General features: G+C 45.8%; 8 protein-coding genes across 8 annotated transcripts; 3 read left to right on the forward strand and 5 right to left on the reverse strand.

Moving 5' to 3' along the window:
• Window positions 1-639: 639 nt before the first annotated feature.
• AOL_s00109g166 (uncharacterized protein) lies at window positions 640-1506 on the forward strand (the record flags this gene model as incomplete). Its single annotated transcript, XM_011126647.1, has 1 exon — window positions 640-1506. The coding sequence occupies one exon, from the start codon at window positions 640-642 to the stop codon at window positions 1504-1506; it is 867 nt and encodes a 288-aa protein (XP_011124949.1).
• Window positions 1507-2324: 818 nt separating this feature from the next.
• Window positions 2325-3432, reverse strand: AOL_s00109g167 (uncharacterized protein; the record flags this gene model as incomplete). The annotated part of the gene is made up of 2 exons (XM_011126648.1): window positions 2325-3154; window positions 3243-3432. 2 exons carry the CDS (start codon window positions 3430-3432, stop codon window positions 2325-2327), a joined length of 1020 nt encoding a protein of 339 aa, XP_011124950.1.
• A 2533-nt stretch (window positions 3433-5965) lies between these two features.
• On the reverse strand, window positions 5966-6605 carry AOL_s00109g168 (uncharacterized protein; the record flags this gene model as incomplete). The annotated part of the gene is made up of 2 exons (XM_011126649.1): window positions 5966-6432; window positions 6512-6605. The coding sequence occupies 2 exons, from the start codon at window positions 6603-6605 to the stop codon at window positions 5966-5968; spliced, it is 561 nt and encodes a 186-aa protein (XP_011124951.1).
• A 2735-nt stretch (window positions 6606-9340) lies between these two features.
• On the reverse strand, window positions 9341-11035 carry AOL_s00109g169 (uncharacterized protein; the record flags this gene model as incomplete). Its single annotated transcript, XM_011126650.1, has 7 exons — window positions 9341-9597; window positions 9657-9816; window positions 9880-10287; window positions 10359-10576; window positions 10700-10705; window positions 10761-10837; window positions 10902-11035. 7 exons carry the CDS (start codon window positions 11033-11035, stop codon window positions 9341-9343), a joined length of 1260 nt encoding a protein of 419 aa, XP_011124952.1.
• A 1673-nt stretch (window positions 11036-12708) lies between these two features.
• On the forward strand, window positions 12709-14724 carry AOL_s00109g170 (uncharacterized protein; the record flags this gene model as incomplete). The annotated part of the gene is made up of 6 exons (XM_011126651.1): window positions 12709-12776; window positions 12881-12950; window positions 13099-13179; window positions 13246-14022; window positions 14084-14607; window positions 14673-14724. The coding sequence occupies 6 exons, from the start codon at window positions 12709-12711 to the stop codon at window positions 14722-14724; spliced, it is 1572 nt and encodes a 523-aa protein (XP_011124953.1).
• A 697-nt stretch (window positions 14725-15421) lies between these two features.
• AOL_s00109g171 (uncharacterized protein) lies at window positions 15422-16182 on the reverse strand (the record flags this gene model as incomplete). Its single annotated transcript, XM_011126652.1, has 4 exons — window positions 15422-15435; window positions 15521-15851; window positions 16011-16066; window positions 16176-16182. The coding sequence occupies 4 exons, from the start codon at window positions 16180-16182 to the stop codon at window positions 15422-15424; spliced, it is 408 nt and encodes a 135-aa protein (XP_011124954.1).
• An 893-nt stretch (window positions 16183-17075) lies between these two features.
• AOL_s00109g172 (uncharacterized protein) lies at window positions 17076-22208 on the forward strand (the record flags this gene model as incomplete). Its single annotated transcript, XM_011126653.1, has 2 exons — window positions 17076-17143; window positions 17213-22208. 2 exons carry the CDS (start codon window positions 17076-17078, stop codon window positions 22206-22208), a joined length of 5064 nt encoding a protein of 1687 aa, XP_011124955.1.
• A 733-nt stretch (window positions 22209-22941) lies between these two features.
• AOL_s00109g173 (uncharacterized protein) lies at window positions 22942-25758 on the reverse strand (the record flags this gene model as incomplete). The annotated part of the gene is made up of 4 exons (XM_011126654.1): window positions 22942-24519; window positions 24582-24980; window positions 25047-25420; window positions 25593-25758. 4 exons carry the CDS (start codon window positions 25756-25758, stop codon window positions 22942-22944), a joined length of 2517 nt encoding a protein of 838 aa, XP_011124956.1.
• Between the last annotated feature and the right edge of the window lie 348 nt (window positions 25759-26106).

Here is a 26106-nt window from a genome sequence, read left to right on the forward strand (position 1 = left end):
ATGGTGGTGGTGGTGTCGTGAAGGTGGGAATTGTTGATTGTTGTTTTTGTTTATTGTTGTTGCAGTAACCTGATGCATGGACTGTATCACCCGAACCGCCAATCAACCCGCTAGCTACTCCTGTTACCAGCCACATGTGCGTCTACCACGCAGACAACACATTTCCTGCCACGCACTAATATCGCATGAATATACATGTACTTGGTAGGTAAGCAGCACATCCCTAGATATAACTACTACTAGATACCGAATATTGGAGTGCCTGGATGCTTAAGTAGATTAGGTAGATACTTACCTAGGCAGGCAGGGACATGTTACTTAGGTTGTCCGGTATACATAAAAGTACTTAAGCAGTAATGATAATAAGTACCACGATGCACAAGTATGCATGTAGACGGAGATGTGGATGCAGATGGAGATATAGATATATAAATTATTTACCCAGTCAATCAGTCCATCTACCATTTAGCCCGTCGTTCAGTATTCACGTAACACCCACCAGCTTCAAGAAAGAAGTCCCCACCTCGTAATAGAATCATCGAATGTCAATGCCTCAGGCTTGAACTTCGACCCGAATAATATTCGCGAACATAGTTTAGACGCCCTTCAATCGCTTTCCCATTTCAAAAATATCCCATCATGCTCCGTCTCAGTGGCTCCCAGATCCTCCTTACTAACAGGGACGTCACACGTACGCTGAACCCCAAACGAACCCGTCGGCCTCCAACCTACCTCTACACCAAAGGCAAGCAACCTATCAGAAACCCTCCATACCCGCCTCCATCTATCCCACACATCAATACATCTCGTCCAAGTGTCCCATCTCCATCTACCCTCATTGCGGGACAATCGGACAGAATTCCACCTCAATTGCCAGCACCGGTTCGACCGAATTCTCCCGATTGGTCTACTTCCTCGGATACTGAAATCTCATCTTCAGCTTCGTCCTCTTCATCCTCAGACACCAACATGCCAGAACAATCCGCTCCTACTCCTTCCACGGATGGTGCCGATGATGAAATGGCGACCACCTATCTTCGTGAGGTGCGACCTTTCCGACAGGTCGTTTCGCTTGAAACCATTGATTCGTTTCCATTCCTTCCCTACAGGCCTCCTCCATCGTTGATGTTCGACATCTACGAAGACCCAATCTATCAGATTCAGAATCCGGTCGATGCCTCCCGAACTCTTGATCCCTATGACGACTGGGACCCTCAGCCTTTCCCATACCTCGGTAGTTCCTACTACCAGGAGGCGTACGCCGAAGATTCCTATGCAAACGATGATTTCGAGAACGCTGACGAGAACGCTTGGGCTGGCGAAGACGAAGATGTTGCTGGCGATCAAAATGGAGATGTTGAAGAAGACGAAGATGATGAGGAAGTGATCATCCTTAACGAGGCTTTCTGGGATCCTGATACAATACTTGTCGCCGAAATGCAAGCTACAAACAACGGCGCTCTCAGGATTACGGTAGAGCGAATTGGAACTCCACCTGCTCAGTAGATTCGCTAGGCGGAGCTATTTGAAAACCTCATTCGCTTTCCGGGACTTTTTCCCCTTGGCTCAACCCCATCGCACGGCTGGCTTTCTCTCCTCGCTCATTGCTACTATTATTTTTGATTTCAGTCTCTTCTCACCCTTTTTTTCTTTCTTTCTTTTACTTTTTCTTTCTTTTTTTTCTTTCTTTATACAAGATACCAGGCTAGCGACTCTTTACGGCATTCAAGTCTACTACAGGGAGGATTCGATTCATTGACTATCGTTCTTCTACCTATCCTTTCTATACTATTATCGCGTAGGCCCCGTCTCTCCAGATCTGGCTCTCGTCATCCAGTTCGTGCAGGCTTCCGTTCACTTTCTTATTTCTATCGTTACTCTTCTACTTTTCAAACCTTATATGAGGTTTACTCTACTGGATGCATAGCGGGGCCTTTTTCCACCTTTCTTTCTTTACCACATAGAACCTTATAGATGGTCATTAAGAAAATTATCATTTTATCATTACACAATCCAGGTTATACGTAGAAAACAGCCATTATATACACCATAAACGCCCGGAAGGAAGAAACGGGTGGAAGAAACCAATTCTCAGGACAGAAAACAATTGCCGGAAACGTGCAAAAGGAAGCAGATGACAGTAACGTAAGAATTAAGAATAATGACAATAACCTCTCCATTTCAAGGCTGTCGTCTGCGATAATTAACACTAGGGATTCAATGGGGAGAATCTTTATGAAGGTTCGTTTCTTTCGAATGCACGATCTCATCACCAGAGTCTCGGCAAGCAAACAAGCATCAGGGTCCCAAAATCATGTATCAATTTACATGTTTTCGAGGATCTGCGCCTTATAGGCCTCGCTAAGTGGCCCCTCGGAAGGACCAGCTTCGTCTTGGCTGTAGTCACCGGACTTGAGAGCCGCCGGGCCATTGTTAGCGCCGGGCAAGAAAATTACCTTTGATCCCGATGTCTTAGCGATTTGTTGCATGGCCTCGAGGTATCTGATCTGCATAGCAGCGTTGGAGCTAAGGATATCAGCTGCCTGTCTCATCAACTTGGCGGATTCGACTTCGGCGCGCGCAGCAATGATCTTGGATTCACCAATCCTCTTGCTCTGTGCCGCCATCGACAAACTATCCTGTAACTCGCGGGAAAAGATAATGTCCTTGATGAGCATGGATTCGACACGGACACCCCAGCCGGCAGCGACTTCTTCGATTATTTCACCAATGCTTTGCGCGACTTCCTCGCGACGCTCGATGACATCCTGAAGCACCCTGGCACCGATGACATGACGGAGGGTAGTTTGAGTACGCTCGATGAGAGCCTGTCGGACATTAGAAATTCCGAAAGCAGCTTTGTGAGGGGCGATAATGTGGTAGTAGATGACGCTGGTGAGATGGACGGTGACGTTATCCTTTGTCATGCAAACTTGCTGAGGAACTTCGCAGATCTGGATCTTAACGTCGACCATGATGAGCTTTTCGGAGAGAGGGTTGATGCGAACGAGGCCGGGGTCCTCTGCACGCGAGAATCGACCGAATTTGGTGACCAGCCCGACATTGCCTTGAGAGACTGGTTTGTATGGATTTGGGCAACAGATACAGCAGGGAATAGCACCAAAGGAACCGATGATGACACCGAGACCGTTGACTAGATAGATCGATCTTGTTAAAATCCTTATCAACGTATAAAATTTGGAGGGGAGTTGGGGCGGGGGGTATTGGAAAGCTTTACTCACTCATGCTACCGTACCAGTTGTTTTCACGCTTGTCTTCGACAGCAGGAACCAATTTAGCATAGCTAGGTTGGAGGTCTTCGACACGAGGTGGTTGAACGTCGACAAGCGGGGCCTCGGACCTGATAGAGGATTGTGCTCCGCTATAGGAAGCTGGGGCATTGAGAGTGGCTTTTCCGTTAGTACCAGACATTTTGGCGATAGATGGGATCGATTGATCAAAGTCGTCTTATTGGATATCGATGATAGAAACCGATTAAAATCAATCAGATAGAATTTGATGGTTGCCGATTTGGTCGATTTTTAACTTGAGTGCGACAGTTGCAGGAAGAATTCAAATCAAAAAAAGAAGCGATCCCCTCGTCCTTATATAATTTGAACCGAAGCAAATCGAACCCGCTCAGAATCTCTCTCGGTCGGATTCCCGTCTTCAGCGCCCGCTTCTGTTTGCACTGCACTGTGCTCGCAGCACCGCTCTGCGGACTGACTTCTAGCTGGCTTCCTTCAATTCACGACATTCGGTACATGGACTGGCCACCCCGGTTCTTGGCTCCAAGAATGCGCAGATCGGGCAAAACCAGGATGGCTCGCTCCGACCGTCCAATCCCAGGCGAGTCGAGCGCATGGGTGTGGGGAACACCCATGTCTGACATCACCTTCTGGAGGCCAACATGCAACAGGGCGCAGCAGAAGGACAGACTTTGTTCACCATGGCCATGTACGAGGTCAGGCGCACCCTCCATCATCATCACCATTGCATTGAGGGCTCTCGACGCTCAGTAACGGCCGCCTAGCATTTTGGCCAAGCCCCGGGTGTCGGCAATCCAGATCCCAGTCAAGCATATGTTCGTACAGTCACGTCTGTCTTGGAGTATCGCCGGAAAATATCCCCCCCAAAGCATGCAAAGCAAATAAGCTTCGGGATCGAATCGTAATCGATTTAACTTTGGTTCAACGAGCTCTCGAGATGTCAGGCTCGAGTCAAATGCTTGCCTGGCTTGGGTAATAGTTAAGTAATTAGTTAGTTCACGGTAGTCGTTTAGGCTTCGGTCGGCAGATTGCTGACAAAAGCTTGAACCCGCACGGGCTTGGTACGATACCAGGATGCATTGCATGACGCTAGGCGGAGAAGATGAAGATGAAGTGCCAGTTTCACTTGCAACTTGCGTCTTGGATAATATAAATTCCTTCACACTTCAAAGCCTCCTCCCAATAAATCAATACTATATGCTGGAACGGCAGCCTGCAATCCAGATAATCGCGCACGAGAGCTCAAACTTTCAACTTCAACCGCTAGCTTGACGGATGGTCGGTCAGGCGTGCGGGAACCCATTAGGATATCTGCTGCGCCTCTGCGGATCGGACCTCTCGTATCTTCGTCGATATGCTTTTTTTTGGTCAAGACAGACAGGCAGACAGACAGACAGACAGACAAATAGACAGACCTACTTACATACTTAAGTATGTAAGTAAATTGTTAGCTCGTGAGGACATTGTAAACCCGGGGCGAAGAAAAGACAGAGTTCCGATCTTGCGGAGGCTGAGCTGAGTATGGCATACTTCTACTTACTTCCTTAAAGTAAGTCTGACCAGAGAGAATGATCGATAAGGTATGCCCTTGTTGGTTGTCGAAGTTATCATCATCTTCTTGCATTTGTAAATTTCTATTCCATAGGCCTTATACTTTACTACCTGTTTGAAAGGCAACAATACCATGGATCCATGGAAATAGTGCATTTCCCTCAGCTCAGCTATATATACTATTCGAACAGATGTACGGGCTATTAATATTAAAAATCCCAGGTTTCTCGGACCGGATATTATATATTTTATATCTATATTATATTATATAAGTAAAGTATATAAAGTAAAGTAAAGTCAAGTGGAAAGAAAAAGCACATGTCAGAAACCAAATTTAAAGCCAGGAGACGAACGACATATACGTAAATGTAGGTACCCACTTATATTTACCTTTGTGCCACCTGCCCAATGCAATACCGTCATCCCGCCACTCACTCGGTACCGCGACCAGCCCATATCCACACTTTCACGTGTTAAAACCAAAAGACTTCCTCTTCTTTCAAATCAAATGACAAGCCTGGACAAGCTATCATATTCTTTGTTTGGAACTTTCCTAATTGAAACTAACCGTGTGGGTCGGAGACTCTTAGACCCTGCGATAAACCTTGATGGTTCGCCGGGGTGGTTCCGACCATTATATTAGCTTCGTATTCCGACGACCGAATCCTCGATTGTTCACGGACCGCAGAGTGCGCCGGTGTCACAGGAGAGACCGTGTCCAATGAATAGGAGAGAGGGTTGCGTCCATCGTTTCTTTGTTTCATTTGCTCTCCTTAACATTTTCCCTTTTTTTCTTCTTCCTTGGTAGGTAAGTACTTCAGTAGGTAGTTAGGTAGGTAGGTACCTAAGTGTTTTCAATCTAATTACAAAGAAAATGGCATTCAGTTTTTGATATCTATACCCTGATTGATTGCGCTCATTCCGGCAAACACAAAGGAAAGGAGAGAAAGAGAAGAGAAGAGAAGAGAATAGAATAGAAGAGATCCAGAGAAAAGGAATTAAGATAGAATGAAAGTTAAAAGCCAAACCCAATACCTGATACCCCAATACCAAACGCTACTCGAAGAAAAAAAAAGATACTATTACTACACACGAGCCAAGAGGAGAAATAGAACAAACAGAGAGAAATAACCGATGCCGAAGGTTTACTCGGATGCTGTCTTCTCCTTGACAGTCTCTTTAACCTCCTCCTTTTTTGCTGTCAAATACCCAGCAATCCACCCAATAGTCTGTGTCGACAAGATGAATGTTGTGGAGATCCCGGCCTTAGCAACGGAAACCAAGCTCTTCTGTCCATTGCTAGCCTTGTTATACTCATCGTTGTAGACCTTGAGAGCATAATCCTTCTTCTCGTTGCCAAATGCAAGCGCATCCTGTGCGGTGTGGTAGACTGGGAGGTTGATTATTCTCTCTTTGAGCTTTTCGGTGGGCTCCTTGACAATTGGAACCCGCTCTTCGAGTTGGGCAAGACCGGAGTCGGCGAATTGGTCTGCCTTGGTGACATAAGGGCCGGCATAGATATTGGCTTTGGCGATATAAGGGGAGAAAGGCTTGACAAAGGTGTCGTAGACGGATTGAGAGATCGAGAGCGATCTTTGTCCAACGGGGTGACCTGGGAGGTTGGAGGTATGTTGTTAGAAATCAAGTACCTAGGTTGGTCGAGGGAAGCAATTGATAAATTAAGAACTTACCTTTGAAGTAAGTTACGCCATCACTGACGACGGGAAGAGAGCCAAGATGGCTCAAGAAGACACTGTGGGTCTCGGTTTCGCCGTTGGTGGCCATTGTTGATAGTATATGAATTTTATTAGAGTAGGAGGTAGTATGGATGAGTCTTTAAAACTAGACTAGGTATTTAAGTAAGTAAGTAAGTAAGTAAGTACTTAATCGTGAAGCAGAAGAAGAAGATATTATATAGAATCGAGACACAAATCGATGACGTCGAGTAAGTTTAGTTGGTGTGTTGGAAAGTTACAATTGACCACAATCACAACCACAACCACAACCACAACCACAATCACAATCACAATCACATGCCAGAAACTCACAACCTGACTCAGCAGAAAAGAGAGAAAAAGAAAAGAAAAAGAAAAGGAAGAAGAAAGAAGAGGAAAAAAAACAAAACAAAACAAAACAAAACAAAGAGCGGGTCTATGTGTGTAAGCTCACCTCAGTTCGGTTGGATATGTGAATCGAATGTCGTGGGATGTCGATGTCAGTCAAATATAAGTTACAAAACTCATCAGAACTCACCGAAGCTGAAGTGGGCATCTGCACGCCTTTATACTTTCACCACTCGACACCAACAACATACCGTAAGTACCGATTTAAGTATCTTCTTACATACATACACGCTTCAGGAAAGCTATGATGGAGGGGCGGGAAGGAGAATTTCCACTTCTCTCATCTATCAAAATCTACCTAGTGACTTCCTTCCCTTGCCCCTTCCACTCCTGGGACCCCTGTAAAGTATCACACTGCGCTGGTACCCTCCGATACGTCCCTTTGCTGCACATACCACTGCTAGTTTCTGGTGAATTACCTGGATAATCTCGCACCTCGGATCAAAATTATCGATATGGACATGTACTTATTTAGAAAGTACTTTATTTCGCTCTTGCTTTACCGAACTGACAGTTGCATATGCATTCCTGAAGCCGGCGGCGTGTTTGCGGCGATAAAAAAAAAAGAAAAGGCAAAAAAAGAAAGGAACTAGATTTCGCGAGCGTCGCAAGGCATCTAGCTGGCTCTACGAATCGGATTCGAATGAAGGAGCCACTATCACGATCGTGTCTTTCAAGCACATGCTTGCGATGGATCTCCTATTCTGTCCTGTTAGAGTATCTAATGTTCGTTTATCTCATTGGCTTCGGCCAGGGTGTTTGAGGCTATTTACATATTAATATTTCATATCGAGTCTGGTATCTGTATACACATCCGGATGAGCGAGTACTACGTATACATCCGGAGAGGAAAGGGGAAAAAGAAAAGGAAGATTCCCATGCAGACGCATATGCAGCTACGTTGTTTTCAGAACCTGTTGAATCCTTAGGAATTCGAAACGGAAACGTCAACGTCCCACTTTGGACCCGTATCCACGTTTTTGGCCCAGTTCGATAACATAAGAGGTACTTACATATACCTAGGTGCTTAGTACTTACTTACTTACATTAAGTAAGGGGGTGATGCATACATACATACTTACATAGTGCATCCTATCTGTCACCCGCATCACCGTGCATTTTTTATATTTGATATACTTATATATATATTTATTACTACCAAGAGGAGAGATATGGACGTTTTGTTGGGGGACACTTGAGCTAGCTAGCTGCTAGATAGGTACGTATCGATACAGAGGATGAAAATATCACCACTTCGGATCACAAATGGTCTCATCAGTGCACAGCCGTAAGTGTGTTTTATATTCTTGCTTCGAATTCCTTTCGTACTTTCTTTTTAAACATTAAGGTTGACCCCCTATGCCCTTAGACGTCTCGACCGGACTTGATAGGTTTGATAAGAAGGGAATATCCACGATAATGGTAACGTTGAACAGTGGGTCCCTCGCTCGATCTCTGGTTGGGTGGGCCTAGGAGTTGACGCTAGCCAAAAAAAAAAAAAAAAAAAAAAAAAGAGGTTTGTCTACACAGTAGCTTCTTCTCGTTTTTAATTTTGACATGTGAAAGTCTCGCGCTTTGGAGTTGATAGGAACGTGTATGCTTTTACGTACTATCAAAGAACCTGAGCTGAGGATGTCGACAAAAAATTTTGTCTTTGCCGGTGTATTAGCTACCTAATACCGGTACCTCGATTACCCACTTTGTTGCAGAGAGCTCTTTGTCAGAAATTTCCTGTAAACGTCGGTTGCATTGTACATATGTAATGTATTCGCAAGATTAAGCAATTTTTCAGATTTCGTAATTTTATTGTCGGCTCCTCTCGTACTGCGCCGTTCGTCCTTATCCTTCGCTACCAGTTACATACTCTAAATAAGAGGTAATTAGGTAGATATTTGCAACATCCCTCATCTTCGGCAACATAGCTCCACTCGCTGGGTTCCGGCACCTGCATGTAAATGTAAATGTAAATGTAAATGTAAGTACATATGATACATAGCTCTGGATTCGAGGCTAGCAAAATACTTCTTTTTAATTTTGCGCTATTAACATCTTAATAGAAGATCCTATAATTAGAATGCGTCGTTACTCTGTAGGCTAAACGATCAAATGGTCCCAGCTATTATAAACATTTAGAACCCTCCCCGATATTCGGCTTGCTCTCATACCATCCTATTCATCCATGACAACCACCATCCCTCACCGAGATATATCCTTTAAAATCATATAAAACGAAAACAACTAAAAAAATTTCTATATATACTGGGGGGTGGGGAATAAAAAATAAAAATAATAAAAATAAAAAAATAAATGAAATGAAAATTTATGACATCTTCCGTAGGCAAGAAGAGAAATCATAGAAGAGAATCAACACCAACCGCTTCCCCTCCCGAAATGGCACTAGAAAAAGGACATCACGGTTTCAAGCCCGCGTTTCGAATGGATATGGTTGACCCCAGCCCTGACGACGGCATCGACCTGTCCGGAGATCTCAGCAGTACCGGCATTGCTGTACGAAAAGAAAATAACAAGAACGAAAAATGCGCAGACTCCGAAAACGGCAGCTTTCCGGTAAGCTGGATACTTTGTTCCGTACTCGTTCCACCGGAGGGCGCCTTCCTTAGAAAGTCTGCCGTAGTGCTCCTTGATTTTGTCGGCTGATTAAAGGGAGTGTTGTTAGTACGGGAACCAAAGTGGACTTGAGTAGACAACTTACCTCCAAGTTTATAGTAGACCAACCCTCCCAAAGCGATTGAATAGCCAAAGATCTGGAGTGGCTTGACGGGGTCATGAATCCATGCTACGGAGATAATAACTAGGAGAATATCCTTCAGGACACCACAGAGTGTGAGAACGAGGGATGAGGTTTTTCCGATCTATCGCAGGTTCTTGTTAGCAATGTTCACACAGGCAAATTGAAAAACAGGTGACAAACTTACCAGGAAAACAACGCTGACGTTCAGTGCAAAGGCTACTAGGGCATTAATCACGAGGACAAATGGTCCAACTCGGAAAATATCATCAAGTGTGATAGTGCTGGCTTCCAAGGATAGGAAAATAACAAAATTCATGGCAGCGCAGACAGGAGCAAAGTAGTAGAGAGACACCAATGGGTCCATCTTGTACTCCGGTGAATTGAGGAGCTTCTCAACCATGGCGAGCCTGGTGGCTTCGAAGGCGACACCGAGGGCTTGGAAGATAAACCCAACCATCACAAACTTGATTTCACCGTACGAAGCAATAACGACACCGAGAACTATGATAGAGACATTTCCGAACGTCTTACTAGTCGGCCGGTCCTTTCCAAGGGCCCAGCCCGCCAGAAGGACAGCAACTGGAGTCGTAGCCTGCAGGTAACAGGTTCGGAGTTAGCTAACAACGGCTAGATCTCTAAACAAGCGAAGTCCATGTGACTAACCTTCAGCATTTGAATGAATGAGACGCTGAGGTAGAGGTATGCCTGGTTGCTACAGATCAAGCTCAGGCTGAAGAAGAAACCAATCGGCACAACCGCCCTCAAGTAAACCTTGCCAGTCATTTTGACGGTCTTAAGGCCATCAAGGAGGCTTGATGTTCTCGCGAGAACCTGTGTCATAATTGTTGCAAACACCAGATGCCATGTCGTAAGGAAAATCGCTATTATGAGCAAAGGAATTAATCAGGATGACGGCTTTTGAAAAGGTAGGATGGCGGGGTAGCATGAAATGCGGGGATAAGTAAGGGGCCAGAAGTTGTTGGACGCGCAAAAAGTAGACTTACGGAAGGCTGCGATTCATCGTTAGCGAGAAGTCAATCCGGCAAGGGAGAGGGGGAAACCTACGAAAATTAAGACCCTTTTCTTTGTCTAATATCTTCTTGTTGAAAAGAATGACGCTCCCACTCAAGGCGATCCAGACTCTAGAGGTTCCAGTATTAGAAAAATGATGCTGTAGGCGTGAATTGTAGTTGGTGGGATACATACATGACATAAGCAGCGGAAGGTATCGTCGGCCGTGTGGGGGTAGGGACATTGCTGACAGGGAGAATTGGGTCGTCTCTGTTGTCGCTCATGAGAGGTTCCCTTTTGTCCTCCGTCGTATCATTGCTAGAGGACATTTCGCAAGACTATACAGGGGTGAGGAAAGTGATGGAGATGGAGATGGAGATGGCTGGAGATGGCTGGAAAATATTTGTCGGAGTAGGGATGAGGGAGAAAGGTTCTTATTGAATTTTGATTGATTCGAAGGGGACCTTTTTTTTTTTATTTTATTTTGTTTTATTTTATTTTATTTTATTTTTGGTTGGAGAGTTTTGGCGCAAAGTTTATTGGGGGGCGGACCGGGTAGTCAGTAGGTACCCAGTTACCTGTACCGTGGCTAGAACGCGAAAGCTTGACGGTGACGGTGGAGAAGGTTTAATGGAACAAACCAGAAGTCTGATGGAGAGAAGAAAAGAAGAGGAAGAGGAAGAGGAGGAAGAGGAAGGGGAAGAGGAAGAGGCTATGCAAGTATGTGGGTAGGTAGGTAAGTAGGTAGGTAGGAAGTAATAGGTAGTAAGTAAGAGTAAGTACTAAGTAAGTACTTAGTTACTTGGTTGGCTGGTTGGTTGGTTGGTTGGTTGGCTGGCTGGTTGTTGGATGAAGGCAATTTGCAGAGATGCAAGCGAAATGGAAGATATCAAGACCAATTTTGGGTTGGTGGAAAAGGGGAGGTGGCTCAGTCAAGCCGACAGCATACCTAATCCATATCCATACTTAAGTAAGTAAGTAAGTACCCAGGTAGTCAGTAAGTGTATGTTAGTAACAGGTTGATATAATACCCGAAGTCTATAAAACATTCACACCTTCCTGGATACCTTTACTTAAGTACTTATTTACTTATATCCAGGTGTGCATACAAGTGTGTAGGTAGACTGCATATCGCGGCAACCTTAATCGAGATGGTGTCTCGGGAAATACGAGCTGCTACCTATACCCTCAGCCACTTCACCATCTTTCCAGTCCACCGTATCATATTACGTATACATAGTACAACGTACAGTGAATAAGTACTTATGTATTTACTGAGTAAGTCAGGAATTGTAGATGTAAGTCAATACGGTTTCTAGAACTCATTCTGAAGTCGTCTTGTTTCACCGTCTGGCTAATTTCAGGGGAAGGTCACAACCACCACCACCACAACCACCAACGATAATACAACTTACATACAACCGGAGTACCAATTAAGGCAGCCTGTCGCTGCACGGTTGTGGCAGAGTCCCTCGTCGCCGTAACATTATAGGTTATTCCAGCCGGGCACGGTTTCATCCCGAAAGCTTGACCCCTTCAACTGATCAACCTCTTTTTTTCTTTTTCCTTCTTCTTCTTATTCTTCTTCTTTCTAACCCTGTATGTACATGTACATACTTGACATACTATGTACACAGAGGCACCGGCATACGTGCTAGTAAATAAGTAAGTAAGTACCTAAGCACCTATGTAGTACTAAGTACTTACTAAAGTATGTTTGCTGCAGGGATCTTACGACACAACAGAGATAGCTGTTTTTAGAGCTTGAGCTTTGCTTGGACTCAAACTGGCTGGCTGGTTCTCTCAAACTTTTCCCCCTCATCATCATCATCACAAAATCAGTCCTAAAACCCTTCAATTCACTAGACCCCAATCCTCGTCTATCAATTGTACTTACACCTGCTCTTTCCCGTAAAGCAATTGAATCCTCCCCCGCTCGCTTCTAGCTAAGCTAAGCTAAAGCTCCTTTCACCTGCAGAGCTGTTTTGTCCGTTTTGCAAAGATGCTCTCATCAATCGCCTCTACTATTACCGGCAAGGAGTCTGCTCCAAAGCAAGCACAAACAAACTTGTAGGTCACACCGAAGTTCGTGCGAGAATTATTATTATTATTTTATTTTTTATTTTTATAAAACCATAAAACTCTGCACAGCCAGCTGACTAACTTCGCTCCAGAGAAGTTGATGTCTTGGTGATTGGAGCCGGTCCGACGGGCCTTGGAGCTGCGAAACGGTTAAATCAATTGGTACGTTTCTGTTTCTCCTCTCCACCTGCTCCACCATTCGGTGCTCTGTACCACGGCACCACACTCCAAGGGAAACCCTTTGAACCCGATCTCTCCGATGGGTTATCCTAGAAGAACCCCTCTGCTTACCCCCTCAATGGCCTGATAGAACTCAGCATCTTGGTTGATTGTGGATTCCAATGAGACTCCGGGCGGCTTGGCTTCCACCGATGTGACACCGGAAGGCTTCGTAAGTCTAAACACTGCAATTCTAGCTTGTAGGCACGTTTTAATTGCTAATCCCCCCCTGCTACAGTTGTACGACGTTGGCGGTCACGTTATTTTCTCCCACTACAAGTATTTTGATGATTGCCTGGACGAGGCCCTCCCAAGGGAGTCTGACTGGTACCATCATCAGAGAGTCTCCTACGTGAGATGCAAGAACCTATGGGTCCCGTATCCCTTTCAGAACAATATTTCCCTGTTGCCACAGGACGAGAAAGTTGCTTGCATGAATGGGATGATCGACGCGGCTCTCGAATGCCGCGTCGCTAACATCAAACCCAAGAACTTTGATGAGTGGATCGTCCGAATGATGGGAGAGGGTATTGCTGATTTGTTCATGCGACCCTATAACTTCAAGGTCTGGGCCGTCCCGACGACGAAGATGCAGTGCGAGTGGCTCGGAGAGCGCGTTGCCGCACCGGATCTGAAAACCGTTACAAAGAACATCATCTTGAACAAACCAGCGCCTAACTGGGGCCCAAATGCCACGTTTAGATTCCCTGCAGAGGGCGGAACCGGTGGTATTTGGATCGCGGTAGCTAACACTTTACCAAAAGAGAATACAATTTTTGGTGAGGGCGGTTTCGTGACCGCTGTTGATGCTGAAAAGAAGCTCGTCACCATGAAGAACGGGACCACAGTCAAATATAAGAAACTTATCAATACTATGGCGCTCGATAGCCTTGTTAATCTCATCGGGGACAAGGAACTAATATCTTGGACTAAGGATCTTTTCTACTCTACTACCCATGTCATTGGTGTCGGTATCCGTGGCGAGAGGCCCGAACGGATAGGAGACAAGTGTTGGGTGAGTTTTGTCGCTTCGAGAAATTCAGATTTGCAGCCTAAGGCTAACTTACAGTGGTCAGCTCTACTTCCCTGAAGATGACTGTCCGTTCTACCGTGCAACTATTTTCAGCAACTATTCTCCAAACAACCAACCTCAATCATCGGTAAAGCTGCCGACACTTCAACTTGCGAATGGTTCTCCTGCTACTTCAGATGAAGCCAAGGACGGTCCCTACTGGTCGCTTATGTTCGAGGTGTCCGAGTCAACCATGAAGCCAGTAGATGTCCAGAACCTCCTGAAGGACACAATACAAGGTGCCGTCAATACTGAGCTTATCAAACCAGGGGATGAAATCGTCAGCACATACCATAGGGCTTTTGATCATGGATATCCTACCCCAACCCTCGAACGAAATGGCGCAATCAATCAATTGCTGCCAAAGCTAAAGGATATGGGAATTTGGAGTCGAGGCCGCTTCGGTAGCTGGAAGTACGAGGTTGGAAACCAAGATCACAGCTTCATGCTCGGCGTTGAGGCCGTTGACAACATCCTGAACGGGGCTACCGAGCTCACCTTGAACTACCCAGATTTTGTCAATAGCAGGTATGTTATCATGATTGTAATTTGCTGGCGGAAATCTAAGCTAACCTTTTCCGCCGGGTGAATAGGGCGAACACTGAACGTCGTCTTGTTGATGGCGTCCAAGAGCTGAAGCTCTAGATTTGCATCCAGAGCCGTTCGCTCTTTACAAATTAGAAATCCCTATATAAACATAGAATTAACTTAGTCTCAGAGCCAGAGCTGCCCCTTACCTCATGCTGAACCTAGAGTGTTTTCGATTCTGCACTATACAAGTATTTAGGCCTAGATCTATAGAAATGCGTATGTAATAATATAGCTGGTTTAGGGTGCGGTACTACAAAGGAGTTAATTTTAAATAAACTACTGGTGATTTATATGAATCCATAATTTTCATTATTTGGACTTTCATCGAGGCCTGTCTTCTTGTCCGTGTTCTCGATACCGGCCGATCAACCCCCAAGTGAAGTCATAAAATGACATAGTCGGTTATGGTTCCGTCTTAGATATAATGGGAGAAGAGGAGCAAAGAAGGAGGACGAGGAGGACGAGGAGGAGCGGTGTCTTTGTTCATACAAAGAATATTATATTTCTTGTCAATAAAACAGACCAGCGCCGAAGGAAACCTTTTGAACTATGTCGGTAACACATGAAGAAAAGGAGTATAATGTATCGTGAGACAGGGTGCATCAGAAGAAGAAGGTATATAGGACAATGCGGGAGAGGCTTTTTGAAAGGCTGTGGTGGATTTGGGCCTCATGTAGGCTGATGTTAAAAGGATGAAGCTACAGAAGAATGGGATATTGAGGGATAACGTCGGACCAAAACAAAAAAGAAATTAGAACCGTAGAGCTAGAATTCGGGTTTTGTTGATTAGTCAATTGTTATATCCAAATCGGTCAAATAATGCGGCGTGCTTCAAGTGGGGGGTACATACGAGTGAAGAACCACTTGTTCTTTCCGCTCTGGTATCTTTCCTCAAAGGCTTTCTTCACTGTTTTCTTTGCCTCCTCCCTCTGTGTTGGTTCCTTGAAAGTGTCGGCGGACAGAGTACCCTTGATGGTGTCCATGTCGAGTGTGTATCTTGTGGGCATGATGTGGTTGTAGTTGGTGACCTTAATGAATGGCTTTACTTTCGACCTCTTGGTGATTCTCTTTTTCGACATTCTCTTGGTGACCTTGCTTGGGTATCTCTCGATACCGGCAACCAGGGCGTGGCCGAAAGGATGGGCCTTTGTGCCCTCATCAAGGACCTTTACAATGACGACCTATTTGCAATCCAACCGGCAAAATGTCAATATATTATTCATGGCTTTTCTCGCTTCCTTCACAAGAAACTGCGTCCCCCAAAGGATCTCGAACGGGGGGGGGCTTTTTGTTTTTGCAATCATATATATTCGATCGGGGTTGGAAGTTCCATTTCGCACCTTCTTTCCGGCATATCGTCCCTTGGTGACAATGCCGACACGGCCTGGCTTCAAAACTGTAAAACACCAACATCCATGTCAGAAACCAGATCTTTCGCACATTTCCATCTAATATCAAATTCCTTCGCGATGGTAATTGTCGGAAAAGAGAATACCAAAACATACACTTCATTGTGGATATTTGTCGGTTGTTCGTGAACGAAACGGGGGGAGGTTTATGGTGATGTATCGGGGTGGCGGCGGGTATGTCGGTGATGATGCTGTCGAGTACTGTTGGCGATGCGGTTGAACAAAGCGTCGATATGGTTTGAAATTTGCGGGTTTGACGAGAAAAATAGGGCTAAGCCGCTTTAGTCAAAGAGCAGTCCCAAGTTCCCAAGCCAGCAATTGTCCACAACGCAGGCCAAGACTATGATTGCAGGTCACGGGATCTTCAAGATAAGATCAGATTGAATAACCTCTATGATAAGATAAGATCTGATAAGATCTGACGGACCGGCAAGTTACCCCTGGCAACACAGACGCCACAGAGCAACCAGGTCGTTGGTGGGTCGCTCTGCGCATTCCTCTGTTGTTGTTTTGTTGATAGACAGCTCATCTCGCTATATGATATGTCAGTAATATATTGACAGACTTGCCGACAGCTGTGATACTAAGCGCATAAGGTACATAGGCATGCACATTGCCGCCGCTCCTGCTGGCCCTCTATCCTTCCTTCCTTCTTTCTCATCATCACCCACCATCATCATTGCATTGCATTACCATCGTCTCCATCCATCCATATCCGGGATCTTTTCCCCTCAACCTCTCCCTCCTTATCGCTACCATTACCTCTTTTGACCCACAAGATTCTTCTTGCTTTGGGCCTAAACTACTTCAGTACCTTGCATTCACACATACCGGAACAGCTTAAAAGCGTAGCATATCACAACGTCTAGGTGAGCAAGCAGCCTCAGTAATCCCAGCTATTTTACTAATTCACTGACATAATGATGTGACTTGTGAACCAGTCACACATACTAGATCCTGTTCGTTTTCTCTTAACAAGGATCTCTGTTCATCATCATGCCGGCTGGTTCGGAATTCCCAGAGCTGCGAAAGCCTGCCTCTCAAAACTTCTCATCACCACCGAAGTAAGCCTCATCTTGGGTTGCCTAAATTAACAATTAAAGTTTCTGACAGGTATTCGTACCTTTACGTAGATGGGACTCTTCAAATCTATTGAGAAGACCAGCCCCGCTACCCAAGAATACCGCCCCAGATTTTCACCCTGTAGGAACTTCTCCTACCAAGCAATCACCTACTAAATCGTTCACACCTTCATCAGTCCATCGCCGGCTGAACTCGCTCCAAACACAATCCTCAAGCAATGTTCGGGAACTCTCCAACGTCTTCAACAACCAAATTGGTGGATCCAAGCCCACGAATGGTATCTCTACCAGTCCCTTCAAAAATGAAAGCCCGGTTGCGAAGAAGGAAAGGGAGAGGGATGTCTCGACAGTGTCGATTCCTCCAATGTTCGGTAGCGTCAAACCAAAGGCTGAACCGCCGATGGCTCGAATGCCACCAGCCTATGATGCTCCAGTTACGATTCCGAATACGGCCCCCCCGCCAGTGGCTACACCAGTCGTCCCCCTAACTTCCAACGGTGTCCCTGATCGCTTTTCATCCGCAATCAGCTCTGGGGATTTTCATATCTTGTCAGGGCAGCTCAATAATCTTCTCACAATCTCGAATAGCCTCCAAAAAGAGATGGCAAATCTCAGCAGGAGATCCAAAGACAATGCAATGGATTTGATGTCTCTCAAGGAAGCCACAAACCATAGAGATGAAGACATCAGAAAAAGCTTGAAGGATTTGGCTTCCGGACTTACCAGGCCCGGAGGAAGGCTTGCACTAACATCCACTAATGATACGCTGGATTTTGACAATGCTCTTACACGTTATGGGTCAGCTCCAGATGTTCACCGCAGCTTTGTGAGCGACGCAGAGGAGGTCTTGCGGCAGTCACATGCTAAGCGCAAGTCTATTGGCAAAGATATCCAAGCTACGATGGAAACTCATTCGACCGACCGAATTCTTAGAGAAATGGCTACCAAGGAGAGCCAACGGCGAGTTACTGATCTCCTTGAAAACATTCAAACCGAGGTTCTATCCCAGGGCAAAACTACGTCGTCCAAAATTTCCGAAGTTCTCCGCAATATCCAATCGGCAGGGCTTAGAAGCTCGTCACCTAACGCTGCTGTTCGGTATCCTAGCCATAGCCAAGAGGTTGACAATGATAATAGTCTAATCCTTGGTTTGCTCGAGGTCTTAAAGACTAGCATGGAGGAGCGAATGGATGATCTTCAGAATTCCTTGTCCCTTATCAACAATACACCCCCAAACGGCCTGGGAGATGTTTCAAGTCAGCTAAAACCCGTTGAGGATGCACTTCAAAATCATATCAAGGCCACAGAAGAAGTGAAGGATCTCATCTCCAATCTCCAGCTGACAGGACCTGGATATTCACCATTACCGATAGTCGAAAGTTTGAGTTCTCAGATCCGAGACCTAGCTTTGAGGCTAGAGTCATTGCCTGTGGACTCAAATATAGGAATTCTAAATGAGAAGGGGGCTGTTAGCACCATCGAGCTCAAGGATATGCTTAAAACGCTGATAGAAATGGCTTCCCGAAACGAGGCAGGAACCTACAAGGCTGCCGAGGTATTGAATCAAAAGTTGGGGGAAATCTCAGCGGCTGTATCTCGAGGCCCTGCGGTCCCCTCCAGTCCTCCCGGTGAGTCGTCGGCCACCGTACAAAATGCGGCCCTTGGGCTCGAGCCCACCCTTGCTGGACTAAAGGCCACCCTCGGAGACATGCAGGGTGACATCTGCGCTCAAGAAAAAGTCGTCGAAAAGGCTTTGGAAATAATTCTTCGTGAGCTCAACAAAGTAACTCCTACAATCGAATCGAAGATTGTGAGTGCAGATGAAATTGCCTCGGCAACCCAGATTAACCTTCGAGAAGACTTCGGGAATGTTCAAACAAAAATTGCCACTGTGGAAGGAACAATGCGAGATTCTATGAATGTGATCCAAACGCAACTCCAGGTCATCACAGAAAGTGCAGCCGCCGCTCAAATGTTTACCCCTCGAGGCGAGGTTAGAGAGGGCGAAGCCCCTCCTCCACGCGTTTTTGATGGCTCGGTCGCTGCGGTTAGTGCTATTGGCGCTATGGGGAAGGACCTCAAGCACACCATGGAGAACCTTCAAAGCGATATCAACGGCCGTGAAAGGGTCACTGAAAAGGCAATGGAAATTATCCTACGAGAGATTGCTACTATCAACAAGTCTGTCGGCGGAGTCCCAATGAAGATTGTTGATGGGGTGAGAGACGCTTTAGGCTATGGTGATGGAATGAAGCAAGCTATGCAGGACCTGCAAGCTGACGTTCTCGGACGCGAGAAGCACACTGAGAAGGCCCTCGAAATCATTCTGCGAGAACTCCAGACTGTCGCCGCCAATTTCGATAAGGCTCAATTGGCAATCGCACATTCACAGGAGCAGAAGTCTAGTGTGGTCAACCAAGCCGAAAAGGATATCAAATTCAACCTAGAGACTATTGTCACAAGAAGTAGCAGAATTGCAGACACAACAGCGTCGATCCAGGAAATATTGGAAGCGTTCCAAAAAGCTCAAACGGAGGCAAATGATAAAGTTAGCGACACCACTCAGAGCCTCGCTGGTTCGCTGGAAAGTTCGGTCAAAGCCCCTGTCGAGGAACTTTCCGCCCTTCTCAAAACCGTACAGGAACAATTCAAGTCAACTACTTCAAATACAGCCCAGTCAATCATCGAAGTTGCTAAGTATCTCGATACACTAGGAGATAAAGCTTCCACGAATGCTGAACAAATTGAGAGTGTGAAAACCTCAATTTCATCAGTACAAGAAAATATTCAAAACTTTAATTCATCGAACAAAGAAATGAATGCTACCCTCATCGAAAGGCTAGAGTCTATGCTTGCAGAGCTACAAGAGTCAGGCTCTAAAGCGATTGAAGCAGCAAAGGGTCCTGTGGAGGAAGAACTTGCTCAAGAGAAGGACGCCAACTCCAAGGTGATGGATGAGCTAAAGAGCTTGATTGATTCTTTGAAAGAGGGGTTTGCTCAGTCTGTTGTGACTACGGAGGCCCGGAACTCAGAGCTTTCGAAGCAACTAGATAGCTACTGCCAGAGTGCCCGTGAGGACCAGCAACAAACCCAAAATGACATCAAATCTGTCAAGGAATCCGTTCTATCACTTCAGAGCGACGATGGAACTCTTGCAAAAATTCTCTTGGCAATGAAGGATGTCGCGGAGTATCTAGCAAGGCCCGCGGCAGCGCCGACTGGGAAGATGGAAGGAAATCTTGGGAAAGCCGAAGGGGAAGATGCCGACATGGAGCTGAAAGACAATACAAAACTCGACGAGATCCTCAAATCCATGGTGACGAAGGAAGATCTTAACTTCGCAGAAATCCTCAAATCAATTCCTACCAAGGAGGATTTCAACTTCGCAGAGCTACTTCGGCCCATAGCGACAAAGGAAGATATTCAATTTGCAGAAATCCTCGAAGCAATGCTGAAAAAGGAGGACATCAACTTGGCCACAAAAGGAGATCTCAAGTTCACACAAATAATCGACACCATGGCTACAAAAGAAGACCTCAAATTTTCAGAGATTATTGACACCATGGCGACCAAAGAAGACCTCCAGTTCACAAAAATTATTGAGGCCATGCCAACCAAGAGTGACCTCAAATTTATGGAAATCCTCGACACTATGATGACTAGGGAAGACCCCAAGCTTGCCGAAATCCACTCTTCAATGTTGACAAAAGAAGATCCGAGACTAGACCAAATCCTAGAGTCAATGGCTACGAAAGAAGATCCGAGGTTCGGTAATATCCTTGAGTTGATGCTCAGGAAAGACGACGCAAAATTTATCGAAATTCACTCCTCTATGCTAACGAAAGACGACGTCAAACTTGCCGAAATCCACTCTTCTATGCTAACCAAGGAGGACCCCAAACTAGCGGAAATTCAAATATCAGTGGCTGGGCTTTCTGAGCAAATCAAATCTCTGACCTTAACGGCACCCGCAGGCCAAGAAAACGACAATGCTGTGAATTCCAAATTAGAAACCTTAATCAGCCATTCTAATCACCAGGCCAAGTTGTTTTCTCAGCTAAACTTACTAGATGACATTCAGAAGAAAGTCGAGGGGACTTCCTCCCAGGTGGGAGAGTTCATTACCAACCAAACGACGCTAATCCAGACGCATGCCGCTACAGAACGACACGCAGCCGCAGAAGCCACATTAGCGAAGGAGAAGGCATTGGCGGAGAGGTCCGTTGTTGAGGCGACAACTGCAGCATTGAAGGCAGAAGAATTGAACCTTCAAAATTCTATATGTTCTCTACGGCTCGATAACGACGACTTAAGCAAGCGAAAACATCATTTAGCAGCTGAACTATCAAGTATCGAGACTGCCCTTGCTCTTCGACGTGAGGAACTCGCCCTCCTTGAAGCTAGAGCCGAAACTCTTGAGAGACGAATGTTAGAAGGTGTTATCAATCAATCTCGATCCCTCCTCCTAGCAAAGTCTACAACTACTCCCGGCAAGCCACTTCGTCGCGTTATCAGCCCCCCTGTCTTTGGAACAACGAGATCTGCAAATGGCGCCTCTGGCCGTCGAATTGTAAGTATGAACATCGCAAATTCGGGGGCTATTATGAACAGCCTAGAGCCACAGAATCGGACACCATCCGGCAGTGCCATTTTCTCTGGGACACCGACTACTATACGCCGGACCCAGAGTGTCCGGACGAGTACCCAACCCTCACGCAAAACTAGCTGGTCTACGATTGAGCCCGTCATTCAGGATGAAAGAGGTGGAGAAAATAAGGAGAACGAATCAGCCATAAAGGAGGGGGGATCTCAGCTAGATACTACAGTATTACCTCTAGCGAAGATGGGGTCGGAGACAGGCCTTGCAACATTACAAACCATCGAGGATGATGATACAGATCGCTACGAATCAGCAGATAAGGCTGCGGTTCTTGGAGGCGACGATGTTGTAAAGGGTGAGAAACGGTATCCATCTGGGCTGAGTGCAGCAAGCAGGAGAAGTGATAGCGTAAGCTCGAGGGCTACTCAGGATGAAGAAGTTGATTGAAGGTAATACTCCTGGGTGGAGCTTGTTGGTTAATATTAGGCTGGATTCCATTAAACCTATGCCCCCTTCTTGTTTTTTCGTTTTATTGGTAGTGTTTGTTTTTGCTTTATTCTCACCAGCCTATGTTCTTCAATGATTTGGTTGTGGTTTCGTATGTTTTTCTTGAACTTTGGCGGCGTTTTACTTGGAACGCATGCTGATGGAATCGGTTCTTAAGGGTTGAAACTTGGGCTTTTGGCTTTCTTGTAATTTTTTCTCTCTGGCATAATTCGAGGGCAAACACGGAGTATCGGGGAAGCCTTTTAATGTCTACATAACATATGTGTTTTATCTTATGTGTAAAGGCTGTGTATTCCACGCGGTTGGTAAAGAGTATCTTCGTCGATTGGTGTTTTGCGTAGATCGGCTGGTCTGGTTTCTGCATCCCTTTATCTTGGAGGATTTTGGCGTTTATATACAGTGTTCCTTTTAGTGTATTATGATAGGCTTACGGTGTAAACTATGAATACGTTCGTGGAGATGTTATCCCTCAAAAATCGAAAGCTAGATTGCGTCTAAATTCATGACAGGTCGCTTGTAAGAAAAGCCGAAAAACGGAACCGTGCACACAAAAGGTAGAGTATGATACAGAGGGGGTAAGTAAAGAGTAAAAGGCAGAAAGGGAACGGATTTGTGGCTTTGTTTTGAGCATGAGATGATTGAGGCTAGAACCGATTGACCGTTTTGGATTGCCTCAAGACCGCCTGCCATTTTGCGTACCTCGTTCATTGTCATCTTCGTCTTCATCTTCGTCTTCATCATTATCCCACGGGGAAGGGCCGACGTAGCTCACATGATCATGATCATTTTTTCCAGCGGAGGCGTCTAGGGTATTAAGAAATTCTTCCGGGAGAAATGGTTGGTATTTTCTCTCTCTCTCCCGATTAACACCACCTAATCCAGCCCCAAATGTAAGTAGCATATCAGTCGACGTCGGGAGAACGAACGGTAGCATCAGAGCGGGATCAAATAAGAGATTCTCAGGTGCATCTCCACCATCTTCTTCCTGGACTGGTGGACCGTCTTCATGTTTTCCCGGTACATTCTTATTTGTACCCGGATTAGGTGATGCTGGCGAAGAGAGGGTCGGGCTAGTGACTTCTACATTCGATATGGAGGCTCGAAGCTTCCTCCTCCTATCATTAATGTCTAAACTCTGGCGTACGAGGAACCTCATACACTCTCTTGACAGTGTCTTTTCCCCAACTTCAGCACGGTAATGTTTCACTGAATGAAGAAGTTGCTGTGCTGATAGCCGGTCCATTTGGTCGATGGTGGATTTTAGCGACTCTAGGTCCTCGCCCATGGATGAGAAACACTGCAACCACTGTAGTAGCTGTATCACAGGCTCCAGATGCCTTTTCGATGCCTCCGTTGTTGTCTCTCCACTGCTGTGTAATGATCCTCCCTCGTAGTGCTCTGGCGATCGATTGTTTGATCGTGCCCAATCCTCCAGAACAGATATATTCATCCTTATTTGCATGGCCTTGGTCCTCGCGAGATACCTTCTGTTCGACATTATTCGATTGAATAGTTCAGCCGCCAGCCAGTAAAATAATTGAGATACTATCTGAGTTGCAATCACAGAATGGATGTCGTAGAGGTCCAGCACAAAGAGTGTCGATGATAACAGTGATGTTACCATTCTTGGTGAAGGTTGCGCCTTACGTTTGGGGCTAGGTGGTCGGAATCGCTTTACATTCATTGGCGGTTCAGGGTGGACTTTTTTTCGGCTTCTAAATATCCTCCATTCGTTTTGGAAGTGGATTTCTTCAAAGCCAGGGATTGTTTCATGGTCCAGCATCGAGGCATCTAGGACTTTGTCAATACGCCGTTCGGCATCGCGGACAATTAAGATATAGATCTCGTTGATTAATTCGGCTAGTTGAACCTGGAACTCAACCGTACTCCCTACTAGACCTGTGTCTTTCCGCAGATAGTGGAGCAACAGAGTGCAATTGGAGATCCAGAAAGCCAGAATCGTCATATCCCACTGATGCTCTTCCACAACGCTGTTAATCGCCTCCATAGACCTAAAGAGAAGTTTTCTCAGCAGCTCAGTATTACCGCTATAGTGAGCAAACCGGGCGCTAAGAAAGAGGACATTTGCAGGTATGGGTTTTTGGGACGGTGACCGTTGAGGGAGCATATTTGTCACGACGATGTCCATGATCCTAGGTAGGTCCCGTTCTGAGAATACGAACATCTGATCTGGTAAACATTTGTCCCAAACGAAATCCTCGCTGTCATCAAAATCGTCATTTGGGGGGGTCTAATCGTTATATGTTAGTAAGTAGTCGATCGAGCGATGATTTTATAGGTTTCGTAACATACGTCAGGCTGTTCGTCAAGTCCAAGGCTCGAGAGGTCGACCTCAAGATTTATGGAACTCTCCATCATCATCCGCCTCTTCATTTCATACTCTAGCATTTGCTCCTCAAACCTCTCCTCCGCCATCCCTGTGTCGTAAAAATCCTCCGTGATCCCGGCATTCCCGATGTACCCAGTTTCTTGTAGATAGTCAGACATTTCGCTGTGGGGTTCTACGAAGTCAAATGCTGTACCGCCAGATGTTGTTTTGATTTCTGAAGATGCCCCATGATCTAGGAGTATCTTTGCGATCCCTTTATGGCGATTGGTCATAGCCCATGTGAGTGAGCTCCACTTGTGGCTGTCTTGCAGGTTGACGTTTGCCCCTGCTGTGACAAGCAGTGACACTACCTCTTCGTGCCCCTAGAATAGCATAAAATAGTTAGAGAGGATTCCCATTACTGGGGTCTGGGTGTTTGGCAAACCCACAAAGCACGCGGCGTATATGAGAGGGCTTGAGCCTTCTTCATCCACAGCGTCCACATCAATATAGTCCCTAGCTCTCCCACTCAGTATTTTTCTCACCCTTTCCGGTTCGCCATTACTCGCTGCCATATTGAGCAGTTTCTGAAGCCTAGCCTTTTTCTCCTGCTCTGACATCTTTGAACTGTTGAGGATATCATCTTCGTTGATTAATTCAGAATCGTCTGAGTGGAAAGCAGCTTGGGCTGCTAACATGGACTCGAGCCGTTTGTCATTGTTTTCTCGTTCTTTCTCCTTTCGATCCTCATCGGAGTCGTGGTCTATATCCAACGAAAAGTTGAGCTTGGCAGGCATCGGTGTCGTAAAGTACTGCGATTGTCCTGTCAGCTCCGTAGATATTTGGTTAACATGGTAAAAATAAAATCGGCGGACATATGTAGAGGGGCGTGGCCTTATAAAGGGGTTGAGATTGCTGGGTACGTAATGCTAAAGTGGAATGTGCTTGTACGAGAGAGAGATGGAATTTGTAGCGGAAGGGAGGGGTTTAGGAACCTTGCCAGGCATCATACATCTCCCCTTCTTGAGCCTCGTATTGAGGCCGCCGCCTGTCGTCTAGCGACATAGGGAGATCCTTCGGAAGAGCTCTTTTTGGTTGCAGTGGACCCGGGCCTATATCCTCGTCACCACTGCTTCCTGTTTCAACTTTGCCCAAGTCCATAGTTATTCTAGGGACTAGGCGGCATGGATACCGAAATAGGGATGCGCTCTCTTTGGAGCTATTTTGCGTCTAAAATTACACAAGAATGGGACAGTTTCTATCGCGGGGACAGGGGCGTATCGGTTGTGAGGTTCTATCAGGTTTTGAGGGGTCGGCGATAGGAAATGGTGGTGGTGTCGATAGCGAAGCAGCAGCTACCGACAGTGAGTTGTGACTTGCTCAAATGGTTGACTTTTGAAGAGCTTGGCTTCACAGTAAAAGTGCAGTAGACATAGATGAAGGCAATCCCAACCGTTGGTAAATAACTCTAACCGCAGAGTATGCTTTCCCGGTCCTTTACAAATTACA

The sequence above is a fragment of the Orbilia oligospora genome (assembly GCF_000225545.1).
Source record: "Orbilia oligospora ATCC 24927 unplaced genomic scaffold scaffold00109, whole genome shotgun sequence".
In the NCBI taxonomy this organism is placed as follows: domain Eukaryota; kingdom Fungi; phylum Ascomycota; class Orbiliomycetes; order Orbiliales; family Orbiliaceae; genus Orbilia; species Orbilia oligospora.